The 18,050-nt window shown below is 39.1% G+C and overlaps 1 protein-coding gene across 1 annotated transcript in view; it reads right to left on the bottom strand.

Annotated features, from left to right (window-relative positions):
* The window catches only part of RINT1 (RAD50 interactor 1), a 26,865-nt gene extending 8,815 nt beyond the window's left edge, over positions 1–18,050 (bottom strand). The window contains 10 exon segments of the mRNA XM_036863909.1: positions 1,064–1,201; positions 1,737–1,962; positions 2,059–2,169; positions 3,922–4,078; positions 4,670–4,819; positions 4,918–5,091; positions 7,654–7,895; positions 11,420–11,604; positions 17,354–17,399; positions 17,867–18,050. Coding sequence (XP_036719804.1) covers positions 1,064–1,201; positions 1,737–1,962; positions 2,059–2,169; positions 3,922–4,078; positions 4,670–4,819; positions 4,918–5,091; positions 7,654–7,895; positions 11,420–11,604; positions 17,354–17,399; positions 17,867–17,908 — 1,471 coding nt within the window. The 5' untranslated portion in view covers positions 17,909–18,050.

Here is an 18,050-nt window from a genome sequence, read left to right as displayed (position 1 = left end):
AAATGTTCTTTAAAATACTTCAGGGGAAAAAAATCTGGATTTTGGGGGGAGAAAAACACATAATAGAAAAGTGATAGTTTTAAACCTTAGTAACAGATACCTGAGGGTTCGTTATGCTACTTTTATATATATTAGAAAATTTCCATAATAAAAAAAATTTTTTTATCAGTTTTTGCTAATTTTTTGTATTTAGTGTTTTCATATTTTTCTTACACTTAGAATATAGAATTTACTGACTGGCCTGGAATAACACCTCTTCAGGTTACTAGACAGGCCCAAGCAATGGACAAGACACAGGAAGATAGTGGCAGTGAGGGCTCAGTGGCACCTGGAGAACCAGCAGGCTGCATGCCCTGGGGCAACGTGGATGGCTGCAGACCAACCAGGGCTAGAGGCGCTGGGCCACCCTCCAGCCAGAACATTCTTGCACCATAAGAAGAGGTCCTATTACTATTCCAATCCCTAAAGTTAATTTATTATTCTACTGTTCTACAATCTTTGATATATCAAGGTGAAGAAAATAATATATAAAATTTAGGTCAATCACCATTTACTGAAGACACTTAAAAAGTTGAAAGGCAAGAGATTTCAGGTAATAAAATTTAATTCTTATTTGTTTTTATATAATGATTCAGGAATTTTCCCCTCATGTAAACTAATGTTTAAGATCTTATTTAGATTACTAAAAATCTAAAAGCTGGAATACTGTGCTAGAGTTCTGCCAAAATAGAAACTGAATTTGAAGATATTATAATAACCACTATATATTTTGTCGAACTACTTGAAAAGTACCATGTGAAGAGTCAGTACTTTCATTTACTTTTTAAAATTTTATGTATTGAAGTATAGTTGATTTACAATGTTGTATTTGATTTCTGTTATACAGCAAAGTGACTCAGTTATACATATATAGATTATTTTTCATATTCTTTTCCATAATGGTTATCACATAATGGAATCCATCCCTCCACCAATCCCCCCCTCCCCCCTTGACAAACCACAAGTCTGTTAAGAGTCAGTACTTTAAAAAAAACAAAGTTATATCTTGAAAGACTATACTTACCAGTTATAACCAAGAGTAGTGTCATAAACGTTTCTGCACAGTCTGGAACTTTCATCTCATCCACATCAGTGATATCCTTATATTGGGATATCCAGGCAGCTTCTGACGAGAGCATTGAGTCCATTTTTTGAAGAGCAACTGATAAGCAGGAAAAAGGATTATGTCAAACAACTAGTTACAGATTGTTAGATTACAAATTCCTAATCTTTCAACTCATAATTTCTTAGGAATGATAATTTTTCTATGAAAAAATAAATCTATAACCTCCTACTAGTTGTACTATATTTAACATGCTCTATTCTAGGGTTAAATAAGATATTTTACTTCTCCCTGCCGTACCTACCCAAAATCTTCAAAATAGTTACACTCACTAGACAAGCCACATCCAAAGTGATTCCAGCAAGAACAGAAATACTATACGTAAAATCTATAAAACAGTTAACTATATACTGTACTGGCTTGAATAGTCTACCCTACAAACCTGTAGAGTGCAATTCTGGGAAAAACTGAAGCTTGATGGGAAGAAAAGAAAATAAGATGATCTCTGAAGGCAACTTGGTAAACCCTAACCAAGAAAAATTTAGATGGCTCTAGTTTCTACCCAGAACTGGAGAAAATTTATATACACAAAAAGAGACATCTCTCCCCACCCCACGGCCACGTGAGCACTTACATTTTCTCTCCACAGTCAACCATCTCTGAAAACAGGTCTCTTCTGACAGAATATGCATACAATTAGCAAAAGTGCTGGGATAGCCATGAACGCTGTGTAGTTCTCTTTCAAACAAAAGCACCTCATCCACCAAATGACAGAAGAGACTGTCATCATAGAGCAGACAAGGAATATCAGCAGCTAACTTTTCAAGAACCAGCATCATAAGGCCCCGAGAAAATTCAAGCTAAAAAAATATAAATAAGCATAAGGTAATGAAAATGACAAGTTATTCACGGACACCTACAACTCTAAAACTGAAATGCTTGGACAAGTCTCTTACCCTTGCATTTACCGAAGAGCCTACTTTGTCTAATATTGGCTGAATCTTCTCATCCAGAAACTGAGTGTGGTTCCCAATCCACATAAGTACCTGAGCCAAGTACCATTCAGGCTAAGGAAGGAGGTAAACAGTTTGAATTCTTAAGTCATTCCAACTAGAAAGTTACAGTTAAATGTCTCTATTTAATTGTAGACACACAGTACTTACAAAAATTAGTTGAAAATTCCTATATGTAAGAGCACAATTTCTACTCTGAACTTTAAATTCATGCAAGGCTTAATAATCAAATGTTTCCCAATGTACTCCCAATAAATTTCAATAATGTGGCTTACATCAGTGAAATCATAAATTTACAATGCCATAAATATTTAAAACCTAGTACTTTAGAAATATGTAAGGTATAAATATTATATTATTTTTTTTGGAAATAACATTCCAAAATAATTTTTAAACATGACCGTCTTCTGTTTTTTTCTTTTTTTCAAAAGCTAAATTAAGAAAATAATTTGGCTGGTCTGCATTACAAGAAATACAAATTCTTTAAAACAGGTATAATTATAGAAAAGTAATGTAAATATGCAGCTTTTTAAACTGTCCCTAGAGATGATTCTATAAACCTTCCAAGTTTTGTTGGACAGGAATTCTAAAACATTTACTGAAAGGTAAAACCCTGTTGTGTGCTAGATGCTGGGAATACAGAAATGAAAAAAGGGGCAGTAGCTACTCTCGGGGGGCTGCATAGTTCAGGCTTGATGTCACAGTACTAGGACCACTGGAACCACACTTCAGGAAGCAACAATATAGCTCACAATTTTCTTACTTCAAATGATCACTGCCTCTCTACAGTTTAGGTTTATTGTTTTGTCTCACACTTACTAATAGGTTCTACTCTTCTTTCCACCAACACCCCATCCAAAAAAGGAGACCCATGAAGTACAAAAGAACAAGCTGAATTTAAGAACCAGAAATCCATTGTCACTCTACTCCCTTCCTATACAGACGTAACTGCTTATCCCTTGATTCCTTTAAAATTCTATAAAGCCTATAAACTCATTTGTAGATGACACGTACAATGCCTGGTGTAATCTGGCATTTAATAACATTTACTTCAAAACACCGAGAAATTAAGAATATATATTTTAAAAATAAAACATGTCGCTATTACAAAAAAAAAAAAAACACCGAATCCCTCTGCTACTTGCACTGCATTAGATGTAGCAAGACTCAAGGATAAACAGTATCCACCCCCTAGCAACTCCCAAAGTTATAATTCTCAACAAATTCAATCAAATTTCATTGAAAACAGTTGTCAGTGATTGTTTTTCTGATCAAATTAAAGAAAAAAATCTCAACAGCATGCCCAATACACATGGGTATAGTCCCTCAACTAAAATGTTGGTGATAATTTCCTCAAAGCCATTCCTGTCACTTATCCCCATACTCTGTCTTGCACAGCTGCAAATCATTTTAGCATCAGCACTTCTACTCAAAAACTAATGCTCTACTATCTTTTGATTCTCACTTTTCTTTCTGATATATTTATAAACCTGAAGGAGCAATTTGCACAGTGGAACACATGTGGATCCAGTTGTAAAAAGTGCCACAGCAAATGCTACAGCACACCCCAGGGGAAACTTCAGAAACTGGTCAGATGATGTGCTAGTGAGTGAGCTGATTCCTACAACAAATGAACACAAGTCCCAAAATATATCTATAAAGGGCAGTGACAAAACAGGAATTTAGCTCTTCAGAGAAAAACAGAAATGTGAATAGAATCAGATTTTAACTCAAACCAGCAAAAGTATAGGAAGCCTTAACATTTGCTATTAATAAAAACCAAGGGCAAGAATTGGCAAAGCACACCTTGCTTATAACATTAGTTTGTCGGTTCCCTCTGAAGTGATACCTGAACCTCTTTTGAAGGGGAGTCAGCATAATCTGGATGGGCAGGATGACAGAAGGGGATGCAGGAAGAGAGTATTTTTCTGGAAGTTGTTTTGGCTCAGTAAGTAATTCATCTCTGACATAGTCAAGTCAAGGAAAAAGCATATGTATATGTGTGTATACACACACACACACACACACACACACACACACACACACACACACACGTATATGTATGTATACACACATTTTTCCAAGAGACATATATGATACTAAGTAAAATTAATTATAATACAGATAATATGTAGTCTAACTTTACATTACATATGACTTCAGTAAAAAGTACATGAAAAATGTTATTAGAATTAATCTTTCCTAAAATAAAGAATAATAAGTAGTAAGGAAACATATTCAAGTAATCGTGCTATTAAATTAGTACTAAGTTACTAAGGTTTCTTCCCAATTGCCCATTTTTTTGTTTGTCCCATGAGACCTATATGTGATGCAAACTTGTGCAGTCATGCATTTCAGAACTCCTCACAGCCCTCCCACCCACATGCAATTTATGTGGAAGGAGAACAGTCCATGGGCATACATAGATCCCGTCCAAACCCACTACTCCCTGGCCACTTTCAGAAAGCTTTACTCTCTGGTCACTTTACTCTCTGGCCACAAATCCACTCTAGAAAAAAGAAATTTTAGTGAGTTTTAACTCCAACAAAGATACGAGGTTTGTAGTTTCAGGAGCTGACAAAATAGTGTCTCCAAGTTACTGTATATCTCAGGGGCACTGGCTGGTCGACTTATGCCAACAGTTTGAGACTGAGGGGGTGCGATGAATGGCCAATGAAGCTGTGCTAAAATTTCCTCAAAGTCACTGTAACAGAAAAGTGACACAAGTATTACAGTAAACTACAGTGAGCACCAAATATCCATCTGAAAGCAATTACCATGAAATATGGATAAATTTCTTGCCTTGTAAGCTTGTCCTTGAGAATTTTATGCCAGAATTTAACAGTGGCTCTCATGAAACCAAGAAGATGAGTACAGGATGATTCCTGAAGCTTGATGTCAAGTTCTGCCATAGAGACCAGAGTAGAAGCTGCCTCTAGGACATTATTGGTCATCAGATATTGCTGAATGTTATCACTGCAAAACAAGGCAAAGCAAACTGTAAAGACAGTTTGTTCACAATAATTCCAAACGTGGAAAAACTGCTGCTTCCTCCTGCTTTATATAAAGCTACATCCAAGAAAGAAGGAAGCGCCACCTTGTAGTGGCTTTTTTACCTGATACCCAAGTCTCTGGGAGCCTGGAGTCCTCAAATTCAGCATCCTTCTAAGAACAGTGGCCTGTGTTCAGGATACCTCCCTCCACCTTTCCCTTCCCACCCCTCCCAAGGTAACAGAATTTTCCTTTGTCACATTCCCTCAGGCTCCACTCATTTCTAACAAATCTGTCTTTGACAGAAGTCTGTCATATCTTAATCCAAAGGGGAGAATGTGGGTGGCATCTGGTAAGGTCAAATATGGTAGACTTCAATTTTTACCTACTTTGCCCAGCTAAACTGGATTATAGGAAACTTAGGGAGGTGGCACCTCAGAGTCTAGTCCTTTCAAGTTACTGTTAGCCAAGTTGCAGACAAAATTTAAGGTAAGCTCTACAGCGAGGGTAGCAAACTCAAATGCCTGGAAAGGCCTGATGGGCAAAGTAAATGAAAAAAGCAAAGTGGGCAGGGGACTAGGACAAGGTAAAAGCACATACCCCATCCTAAGCTCCAGCCAAGTGCTGCCACACTGGAGTGTAGGTCCAATGTAGCCAAATCTTAAAATTTTTCAACAGAATCCAGAAATCAAGATTTCCATGTAAAAGTCAAACCAATTAATCAAATTCTTTAAAACAAGCCAAATACAACCTATCTTCAGGATTCATTCAGTCCATGACTACCATTTTGCATATGGCTAAATAAAATGAAACATTTTAAAACTGAAATGTTTCTTTTGATAAAAATAACATTCTGTATCTTAAACCAGAATAGGAACAAAATTTAACCTTTTCAATAATTAATTGCAGTTCAGGGGTCGGAAGTGCTCTCCCTCTAGGCAGCCTGTGTACATCCTACCCAGGCTTGGCCACTTCACTAGGTGACAGTGAGCTGGGACTCTCATCCCCCGCCAAGTGCCACGCTTCGGTTACGCTCCTGGGTGGGCACAGCACCCTCCTTAAGCACAGGAATGTGTACCGCCACCCTGCCCAGCTCCACTATGCACTAATACTTTCCCCTCTCCCTCCACCACGAGCGGCCTTTGTTTTCCACCATCACTGCTTCAGGCCTCAACAATCATACTAATCTCATGTGTGTATTATTCTATTTCTGACAGCCCTTTTGGCCTTCCCCTATGCTCATTCTCTCATTTTTCGTTCTTCTCCTTTCCTAGTCATTCTTGCTAAGTTTTTTAACAGATTTTGTCTTGTTTTTTAAATTTTTCATTTATTTACTTATTGGCTGTGTTGGGTCTTTGTTGCTGCGCGCAGGCTTCTCCCCAGTTGTGGTGAACGGGGGCTGCTCTTCATTGCAGTGCGAGGTCTTCTCATTGTGGTGGCTTCTCTTGTTGCGGAGCACAGGCTGTAGGTGCACGGGCTTCAGTAGTTGTGGCACGTGGCCTCAGGAGTTGTGGCTCGTGGGCTCCAGAGCACAGGCTCAGTAGTTGTGGCGCAGGGACTTAGTTGCTCTGTGGCACGTGGGATCTTCCCAGACCAGGGCTCGAACCCATGTCCCCTGCACTGGCAGGTGGATTCTTAACCACTGCGCCACCAGGGAAGTCCCCAGATTTTGTCTTTTATAGCTATTTTCAGAATTTAAATCATGAAACCAAAAAATCTACCAATGTAGGCAGAAATGTTAATATAGCTTGTTTGAAAGGCAATACCAGACACAATCAACTACCAGTGATATGTATTCAATTCAAAAAGAGGTACAGTAGACCCTTGAGCAACATGGGTTTGAAGTGCACGAGTCCACTTATACACAGATTTTTTTCAGTAGTAAATACTACAGTAGTACACGATCTCTGGGTGGTTGAATCCGTGAATGTGGAGCTATGGATAGGGAGGAATCGTGGATACAGAGGGCTGACTATGAGCTGTATGCAGATCTGACATCCGAGGAGAGCTGATGCTCCTAACCCCTGCGTTGTTCAGGGGTCCACTGTATTTCTTTATTTTTCCCTATCCAGAAGTAGCAGGACTCTGTTTTTCATCTACTAATACTGTGTAGCTCTTTTTAGGTGATACCCATTGGAAAAAAATCAAATTATAGAGAAAGCAATCCATTTCATTAAGTGACCGTCTCTAAAAGGTAAAAGAGGAATATTACCACACTGATGAGTTGCTTTATTAATTTGGCATTATAATCATTTTTATCATGTGTTCACAATATAACTATAACAATAACTATAATTCACAATATAACTATAACTAAAATTTTTTACTTGGATTACTTTCTTTCTAACGCAAATTAAGCTCCCTGAAAAGTTTATGTTCATTCATAATAAAGGAAAAGAATCATTATCATAATGCTATTTTCATAACTGGTAAAATCACATTATTATAATCTTTAATTAACTCAATTATTTAATGGCATGCACGTACTCTCTAAAACATAGCCTCAAAGGAAAATAATAATTATGAGAACAAAGAGGCCTATTTTACCTGAGTTCTTCAATTTGTGAAATCCATTTAAGATAAGCAAGATGCCGTTCAATCTCTTCAATTTGGTTAATCATGGCTCCAAGATCTTCTATCCAGGGCTGAGCGGTCAGCAGATGGCTGTTAATGGAACTGAAGAGATGGTTTTCTTGCTCCAGAAAGTGATTAAGGAATTGCTTTGATTCTTCTGCATTTTTTAAGGCACTCTGAATTCTTTTAGGGATTTCTGATGAAACTGTAAGTACCTGCCCATACCAACAACAAAAAATAAAAAACAGCAGCAATCAGATAAGATTCTCATAACCTTTTTTATTAGTTACCTTCAAAATGCATGTTTGTTCTAATAGAAATGAAAACTGTCATTTAAAAGCTTCAAAAGAAACATTGGATTTCTACATCCTGTACTAACCAAACCTCAACATGAAATGCTCTGTGTGGAGGTGTGTAGGGAGGGCCCCCAGTAAACATCTTTGGATCTACCATCATGAAGCTCAGCACTTTCAGAGGGTCCAGCCAAAGAACATTTACCTGCTTTATCTACTAATCATTTTCTTTCAAAAACAAATGAGGCTCTGATTCTAAAAGTCTGGGTAACTATTTGCAAAAGTTCCCCAGGTGATTCTGATTTAAGCCCAGATTGAGAAGGAACTATTGACTTGGTAAGATGATACCCAGGTAATACCTTTAGATATGATATTTATTAAATGAATTTTTCTTACAGCAGATGGAAAAACATATACAAATATCAGGCATCAGTACAATATGATAAGAATATTATAGAGGAATTTCAATTTAATCAACACTGATTAGACACTCTATACCAGGCACTGTGCTAAGGTCTGACAGATAAATTAGACACAGCATCTGCCCTTAAGCTCAGCTGGTATGGAAGAGAGATGTAGGCAAACCTTCAACAGTGGGATTAGTGCAACAAAAGAGGTGCCAGGTGTAATGGTGTACTAAGGCAGTGCTTCCCAGACTTGAACGTGCACAGGAATCACCTAGAGATCTGGTTATAGTGCAGATTCAGACTTAACAGGCCTGAAGTAGGGACTGAGATTCTGCATTTCTTACAAGCTCCCACACTTCGAGTAGAAGGTTTTGGGGTGCAAGGCAGTTGTGCTTGCATGGCTCATGCACAGACCTTTGCAGGTTGGGTGGAAATTTTTAGGGAAGTTTGGAAGGAAAAGGCATTTCAGGCAAAGAAACAGCTCAGTCATGATGAGAGAACAGCAAAGAGGGGAGTAGGGCAGAGAATCCAGTTCAAAGAAATGCAGAGAGAAGAGATGAGCCTAGACAGGTAGGGAGAGACCAAATCACAGGCAGCACCTTGAGCATTAGAAGAATGTGGGCTTTTCCCGACAGGCAATGGGAAGCCATTAAGAGTTTTTAATAAGGGGATAATTCAGTGGGATTTATGATTTAGAAAGTTAGATTTATGATTTAATGATAAATAATCATGTTTATTCTCATATTTATAATAATAAAAACTGGGAATAGCAAAAAGGTCCACCAATAAGGTCCTGATTAAATAAATTATGTACAGCTGTATTTGAATACCATAAAACCATTAAAAAAGATCTATACATATAGATATAATAGGAAAACAAGTAGTATATTACATTAATTGTAAAACGTTAAGCTATGCATATTTTAAATACATATATGCTTGCATACACATTTTAACTGTATATATTTTATATATTTGCTTATTTACATATAGTAAAGTTTCTGTAAGGAATAAAAAAGAAAGATAGTTACTGTGGCAGTAGGAAAAAAACAGAAGATGGGCAAACTACCATCAAACGCAAGAGAGAATGCAGCTCTAAACTGAGGTGGTGGCAGGGGATGGACACCAGAGACATCAAGGAGGCAGAACCCAGATGTCTTGGTGCTGAGGGTAGAGGAACAATCCAGGTCTCAGGAATGACTGACAGGCAGATAGATGCTGGTGCCATCTTCCAAGATAGGGAAGCATCTTAAGAGATGGACCAGTACAGCTTTGGACATGCTGAATCTGAGGTTCAATTAGGTACTTCAGCAGAAGCTTCCATGGTCATCAGGGAAACGAGCCTGATTATATTAAGTCCAAGAGCAAATGGTCAACTAGGAAGTGAATACAGATACAAAGTAAGATGACTTTTTGAAGAAGCCTAACAGTAAAAGGGACTAATATCTACTAAGGAAGAGGGGAGAGTTTTTTGGGTTTTTTTTTTTTAATATTTTATTTTATTTATTTATTTATTTATTTATTTATTTATTTATGGCTGTGTTGGGTCTTCGTTTCTGTGCGAGGGCTTTCTCTAGTTGCAGCAAGTGGGGGCCACTCTTCATCGCGGTGCGCGGGCCTCTCACTATCGCGGCCTCTCTTGTTGCGGAGCACACGCCCCAGGCGCGTAGGCTCAGTAGTTGTGGCTCACGGGCCTAGTTGCTCCGCGGCATGTGGGATCTTCCCAGATCAGGGCTCAAACCCGTGTCCCCTGCATTGGCAGGCAGATTCTCAACCACTGCGCCACCAAGGAAGCCCTGGTTTTTTTTTTTTTTTAAATGGGACTCTGGTACTGCTTTTTTTTTTTTTTTTTTTAATATTTATTTATTTATTTGGCTGTGCCGGGTCCTAGTTGCAGCACACGGGATCTTCGTTGCCACGCGTGGGATCTTCACTGCAGGGCACAGGATCCTTAGTTGCGGCATGCTGGCTCTTTTAGTTGTGGCATGTGGGATCCAGTTCCCTGACCAGGGATCGAACCCAGGCCCCCTGCATTGGGAGCACAGAGTCCCAACCACTGGACCACCAGGGAAGTCCCCTTTTTGTTTTTCTTTTTTTTTGGTTTTAAGGAAAAGATCTGGGTATGTCCATATGCTGAGGGGACAGGACTGGCTGAGGAGAAGAGAATGAAATTATAAGAGAGTGAAGCAAGTCCACTGAGGTAGCAGGTAGGAGCTGGGGCATAAGGACTGCCCTAGATTGATCCTCTGCTGAATTAAGAAGTAGAAATGGGGACTTCCCTGGTGGCGCAGTGGTTAAGAATTCGCCTGCCAATGCAGGGGACACAGGTTCGATCCCTGGTCTGGGAAGATCCCACATGCCTCGGAGCAACTAAGCCTGTGCACCACAACTACTGAGCCTGAGCTCTAGAGCCCGCGAGCCACAACTACTAAGCCCATGTGCCACCACTACTGAAACCCGTGCGCCTAGAGCCCGTGCTCCGCAGCAAGAGAAGCCACCGCGATGAGAAGCCTGCACACCACAACGAAGAGTAGCCCCGGCTCACCGCAACCAGAGAAAGCCCGCGTGCAGCAACAAAGACCCAATGCAGCCAAAATAAATAAATAAATTTATAAAAGAAGAAAAAAAGAAAATAAATCACTTATTAACCAACCACCCAGAAATAACCATTATTATAATGTTATACTTATTTTAATGTTTTCTCCCTATGTGTGCATATATAAAAAAATTGGAATGATGGTGTTGTAACATTTTGGTATCCCATGAATTTACTTTTAAAAGCATGTTAAAAGTCATTGTATGAAAATGTCAGACATAAATGTCAGACATAAATCATTATCAGTAGGAACTTTCTCTTTTACATAATTTGTAAAACACCTAGCACATTGTAGGTCCTTAAAACCTATTAAGCAGTTTTAAATGATTAGACTGTTTGTCACAATCTATATTTTCAAAAATGCCTATATAATAATGGTTATATTTACATTATATTATAATGAGTATACTACTGATATTGTTTCAATGAGTTTTAATACTTGCCTGTTCTTCTAACTGCATTTTACTTTCTGTCATCTGTTCTATGAGTTTATCAAGTTTCTTTAAAGATTTAAGGTCATTTCCGACTTCCTTTTCTATAAATTCCGCCACATAGGAAGGGAGATCACCATTATCTGTACCTTCACAGACTCGTTCGTTTCCAACGAGAGCTGCAATATTTATGTCACCTAAAATGAAAGAATAACAATTACTCAACACCACTAAGTACTATGGAGTTAAAGGAAATGCAAAAGATATACAAGGCAACATATCTACTTTCAAAAGTTAATTTAAAGAAAACACTACCTATATATGGCATTTTTGTATATATAGTACTTGTGTGTATATGTATATATATACACACATACACAAAAATACCCAAATGAATAGTGTGTAAATGAATATATGTATATATACATACACACTATATTTTATATATTTATATAAAGCACTCAGCCCTCCACATCCATGAATTCAACTGACTGCAGATAAAAAAAAATTTTTTTTAATCCAAAAAGTTCCAAAAAGCAAAATGAATTTGCCATGCTCCAGTAACTATTTACATAGCATTTACATTGTATGCAAAACTATTATTATTATTAGCATTAGGCATTAAGTAACCTAGAGATGATTTAAAGCATACAGAGGATATGTGTAGGTTACGGGCAAATACTGTGCCATTTTATATAAAGGACTTGAACGTCCAGGGATCTTGATATTCGCAGAGGTCCTGGAACCAATGCCCCATGGATACCAATGGATGACTGTATATATTTATATATATTTATATATATATATATAAATATATATATATATATGGGTATATATATGCATATAAATACACATACACACACACACACACACACACACACAAATACCCAAATGAATAGCTATAAAGCAATCTATCGATCAAGTACTACTACAAAATGCTTAAGAGCTTAGGAAATTCTGAGTGAAAGAAAAATTACTAAACTCTGTCCTAGTACCCACAGGTTGCAATAGATGTTGGCATGACAATGCAGTTACAAACAGATACTAAACTTTTCTAGAGAACTGTGTATCTTAAGAATCTATTTTATTACTGGGGGGAAAAAGGTCAAATCTGATTCTGCTGATGCAGCTTTTATTAAATTAGTAATATATTTTCAAAATTTGTGAGGAACCAGATGGTATAGTCTAGAATAACACCAAAGGAGGACTCTGGTTTTAAAATGTTTTAAAAAAAAGAAAAAAAAATGGTATTGAAAGATCTCAAGTACATGAAAAAAATCTGAAAGGGAGACCAATGAGTAAAAACTCCTCCTGATATAAGAGTAAAAGAGTTTTAAAAGCTTCAGATGCGATTGTACAAAGATGTACATTTCAGGGACTTCCTTGGTGGCGCAGTGGTTAAGAATCCGCCTGACAATGCAGGGGACACGGGTTCGAGCCCTGGTCCAGGAAGATCCCACATGCCGTAGAGCAACTAAGCCCATGAGCCACAACTACTGAGCCCGCGCGCCTAGAGCCCGTGCTCCACAACAAGAGAAGCCACCGCAATGAGAAGCCCGCCCACTGCAACGAAGAGTAACCCCTGCTCGCCGGAACAAGAGAAAGCCCGTGCACAGCAACGAAGACCCAACACAGCCAAAAAAAAATTTTTTTTTAATAATAAAAATAAATTAATTATAAAAAAAAGATGTCCATTTCAGAAACAGAAAAAAAAAAATACGAGAGAAAACACAGATTACCAGGAAAAACTCAAAATGGCTAATGCAACCACTAAACTGTACAATCTAAAGTGAGATTCTTCCCATGGCAAATAAACTAGACTTGGCCAATTCATATTGGACTTATTAAATATGACAAAAACAGGTGATTTGGAACCCTCTTAAGAAGAGTGGTAGCAGAGGCAACATGTACTATAGCAGAACACACAATGCCCAGTGAAAACAGGAACGCTATGTAGCTTTGCTCTCATCCCACCGAGTATGTGAAATTTCCCAGAGTCTACTCCTTATTCTATGCTTGAAAGTCGATCATTTCCTGTAGTTCACAAGTCAGTTTTTCACTCTGCAGGAGTCTATACCTTCTTCCACTCTCCAGAATATTTAAGACATAATTAAGCAATTTAAGTTACCTTGAATTCTTTGTGGAATGAGGGAAGATTCAAATATATAAATTAAAAAATTCTGACTTTTATTTAAACAAAACACTTAAATTTCTAGTAAACAATCCACTTCAAAGGCAGTTAAATTATTTTCCATGGTCCTAAATTTGTGGACCAACAGCACTGCTCCTCTCTTCCAGAGTATCTCTAGCTATACCTTTGCTGATGGTCTGTGCCAGCATGGCTTTCTGAATCTGCCCTGAACCCAAGAAACCTGAAGGCTCACAGCAGTTTCTTGACAAAGACCCACAGCCGGCTGCCATGTCCTTCTCCTACTCCCACCCCCATGTGCTAAGATGAACTGTTTCCTTTTGAAGTGTGTTTCTATGGGTAAGCTACTCCTTTTGGTTACTTATGGTTTCCTTCTTCCTGAAAAGTTTAGGAAACCTGAAGTTTGGGTCAAACTTTGTAATGGTAACTCCATGTCACTATGCAGCCATTAAGTTCCCTGATATTAAACATGCTCAAGGGACTTCCCTGGTGGTGCAGTGGTTAAGACTCTGTGCTCCCAATGCAGGGGGCCCAGGTTTGATCCCTAGCCAGGGAACTGGATCCCACATGCACACCACAACTAAGAGTTCACATGCTGCAACTAAGGAGCCCACATGCCTCAACTAAAAGGAGTCCACATGCCGCAGCTAAGGAACCAGTGAGCCGCAGCTAAGAAGCCAGTGAGCCGCAACTAAGGTGCCCGCCTGCCGCAACTAAGACCTGGCGCAACCAAATAAATAAATAAAAATTTTTTAAAAAAATTTTAAAATAAATAAATAAATAAACCACGCTCAACTCTGCTAAGTCCACGACTTGAATGATTCCACATACAGCGTTTAATCTCCCTAGAGATGAGTTGTACCTAGAAATTTAAAAAACAAACAAAAAAACAAGATACTGTAAAAATTCAGAGTAATAGCCATTGAACTCCAAATGAAAACAAATACTATAAAATAAGGCCCCAGAGAAAAAGAGAGTAGACTTCATAGAAACCAAACATTAGAATAAACCTGAACATACAGTGCATTTCTCTACTTCAGGTTTGCCTGAAGGATTTGGTTGTCTCTAAACAAACCATTAATGGTTTGTTAAAAGCTTGACTGTACTAGTATATATTTCGTTACAAGGACTACAACAATTTCTAAAAAACAAAACAAACAAAAACAAAAAACAAACAAGATGTGTACATGAGAGATAAAGCTGGGGCAACAATACAGAACCTCCTGGGAGCTCTGCTAGTTGGACTTCACCTCTGTTCTTCCTCGGAGCTGCCCTTGTAGAAGCGGCTCTTTACCAAAAATAAAGCGTTTTTCTTTCTTTCTTTTTTTTTAATTGAAGTATAGTTGCTATACAATATTATATGTTACAGGTGTACAATATAGTGATTCACAATTTTTAAAGGTTATGCTCCATTTGTAATTATAAAACACTGGCTATATTCCCCACGTCGTACAATATATCCTCATAGCTTTTTTTTTTTTTTAATTTTTATTGGAGCATAGTTGATTTACAATGTTGTGTTAGTTTCAGGTGTACAGCAAAGTGAATCAGTTATACATAAACATATATCCACTCTTTCTTAGATTCTTTCCCATATAGGTCATTACAGAGTACTGAGAGAGTTCCCTGTGCTATACAGTAGGTCCTTATTAGTTATCTATTTTATATATAGTACGGTGTATATGTCAATCCCAATCTCCCAACGTATCCCTCCCTCCCTCTCCCCCCCAGTAACCATGTTTGTTTTCTACATCTGTGACTCTATTTCTGTTTTGTAAGTAAGTTCGTTTGTACCATTTCTTTATATTCCACACGTAAGCAATATCATATGATATTTGTCTTTCTCTGTCTGACTTACTTCACTCAGTGCTTATTTTATACATAATAGTTTGTAATTCTAAATCCCCTACCCCTATATTGCCCCTCCCCGCTGGTAACCACTAGTTTGTTCTCTGTATCTGTGAGTCTGCTTCTCAAAAATAAAGTTTTAAGGAAACAGCAATGAAAGGCAAGAGGTTATAATCAGCCTCATTAAAAAACAACAGTCACTTCTGACAAAATGAAGATAAGAATATCTAACTAAAGATATGCCTAAATGCAAAATGTAACTACAAGAGATTAACATAATATATACCAGTATTTAGTACTGTGTATGTTCCCCTCCCCCAGGCCTTAAAAAAACCAAATTTTCCTTTGTTCTATTCAATTTTTAAGAATTAAAAGCTTCTTCACATGCAATGAGAACGAGTAGCCCACTGGCAGGTAGAAGTGAAACTAGTAAGAGTCTATGCCTCAACTTCCCTACTATAAATTCTAACATTTGCCCAGCCTACACTCAAAGGTTGTAAATGGGACTAAAATCCATGTTTCCTGAATTTCAGAACAATATTCTTATTCTCCTTCAGATACGATCAGAATTGGCTGGTCTGCATCAAACTTTATTACTACAGGACTCCATCTACTATTAAGTACAGGAGTCACAATGTCGACTTTTTAAATTTATCTTATATAAAACATGTGAGTTGTGTGGTGTATCTGCAGACACAGAGGCAGGGCTATGTGCAGAGGGAATGTTTTGTGAAGATAAGCTTGCTGTAGCTTAGGGAGTAAATTCTATCTTCACTTTTTACAAAAAATTATACTCTTTTGATTTAACCATTTAAATGCATCATAGTACATTCTTAGTCAAATGACATTCTTCAAAATGACACAGTGGTGATTTGGAGGGGTGGTTAATGTCTCTCCTCTCCTATATTTTTTGTAAAGAGCACTTCTAATTGCAAAGAAATTGACCAAGCCAACAAAGGAGGGTCTACAGCTCAGTGGCATCAACTTCCCAGGCATCTGAATGGGGCAAAGGTGGAAATGGGAAGGGTTAAACTGAACGATATGAGGTACTCTTAAATCCTTTAAGGAAAAGGAGCTAACTTATGGCAGCTGTGACTGTCAAGTGCTATGAAGTACTCAGAGCTTTCTTTCTGAGGCAGATTGCAGCAACAGGCAATGTTAAGGGCAAGTCTAACTCCTAAAGCCAATATGGTAACACAAGCACCCCTTCTGTTACTACTACTCATTCCCAGACTATTTGCCGTGGTCAGAAGAACCAAAACCCTCTGATGGACAGCTGTCCATGCTTCCCCCCTTCCTCTCCCAGTAAATTCCACTTCAAAAGCCCCTGAGATCCTTGATTTCCAAAATCTTGCCACGTTTAGCTTATAAAAGTAAAATACCATATGTCCACACCCCTGGTATATGCTCCTGTCCTAGGAAGGAAATGGAGATATTGACCTTTTCCCTATCCAGTTCAAGATCCAGGAACCAAGTTATCTGTTGTGCTCTTCCCAGATCAACGATTACCTGCAAATTCACTGAAGGTAAATACAACTAAACAATGATCATTTGACTCCTTTGAACGCAACTAAGGTGGTGGTCATCTCTCCTAGATCATTAGCCCCTCGAAGTTCCTGATGCTTAATAAGTTGATGCTTCACGAAAATAACAGGCAGGCCCCAATTTCTCTGAATCCAGTACGAAGGGCAGCACTGGAGTGAAACCACACAAGTCCCTGCACTAGGTAGGGGACAGGAAGTGCTCTTCTCCAAATCATCCCATATTTTACCATCTTGAAAGGCAAAAATATGTGTATGATGATAATCAGTGTTTAATACAGAAAGAGAAAAAGAGATGCTTCATCTAAAAGATAACAGGCTAAGACCCTTCTCGATGCAGACCCTTGAAGGCAGAGTTTTGGAGAGATGGCTGGGTAGAAAGTGCTAAGGTGTTTGGAGTCCGCTTACTTTTCTCCTTGATGTTCTTCCTTTGGTCACCATTTTCAGAGCAGCACTAGAAGGAGAACAGGTGTGACAAACACATCAGGACTGAAGTGATAGGTGGAACTCGCACAGGGTTCCCAGGGGGCATCCACTGGAAGACAACGAGGTCCGAGCCCCCTCCCTCTGGGTCCTTCCTGAGAGACCAGGATCTGGAGGTTCTGAAAAGGGCCACCTCCCTGGGGCCACCACTGCCACCTCCCCAGGACCGCTGGAGTTACCTTGTCCGGCCTCCAGGGCCACCTCCCCAGAATGACCTGTGTCATCTCACCGGGATCACCAGAGCCATCGCACTGGTACCACCTCCCCCGGGAGGTCTTTGCCACCTCACCAGAGTTGCAAGAGCCATCTCCCCCGGGCCACCGTAACCGCGTCCCTAGGCCGCCAAGGCCACTTCACCGAGGCACCCTCCCCTGGGAGGTCTGTGCCACCTCACTGGGCCACCAGTGTCCCCGCCCCGGGCCATAAGGGCCGCCTCACCCGGGTTGCCGGCGCCTTGCCGAAATCGCCGGCCAGGAGCATCCTGCCTCCGTGCGAGTCCTCGGCTCCTTGCGCAGCCAGCGTGGCCAATGGACTCCGGCTCCGGCCAGCGATCAAACACCAGCAGAGTTTCGAGACCGTAGCTCCCAGAGCCACAGCAACTTCCTCTGCCGTCTCTCTGGTT

Source organism: Balaenoptera musculus, chromosome 9 (assembly GCF_009873245.2).
Source record: "Balaenoptera musculus isolate JJ_BM4_2016_0621 chromosome 9, mBalMus1.pri.v3, whole genome shotgun sequence".
NCBI lineage: Eukaryota > Metazoa > Chordata > Mammalia > Artiodactyla > Balaenopteridae > Balaenoptera > Balaenoptera musculus.
Note: the sequence above shows the minus strand (reverse complement) of the source record. Positions and strands in the feature narration are given on the sequence as shown.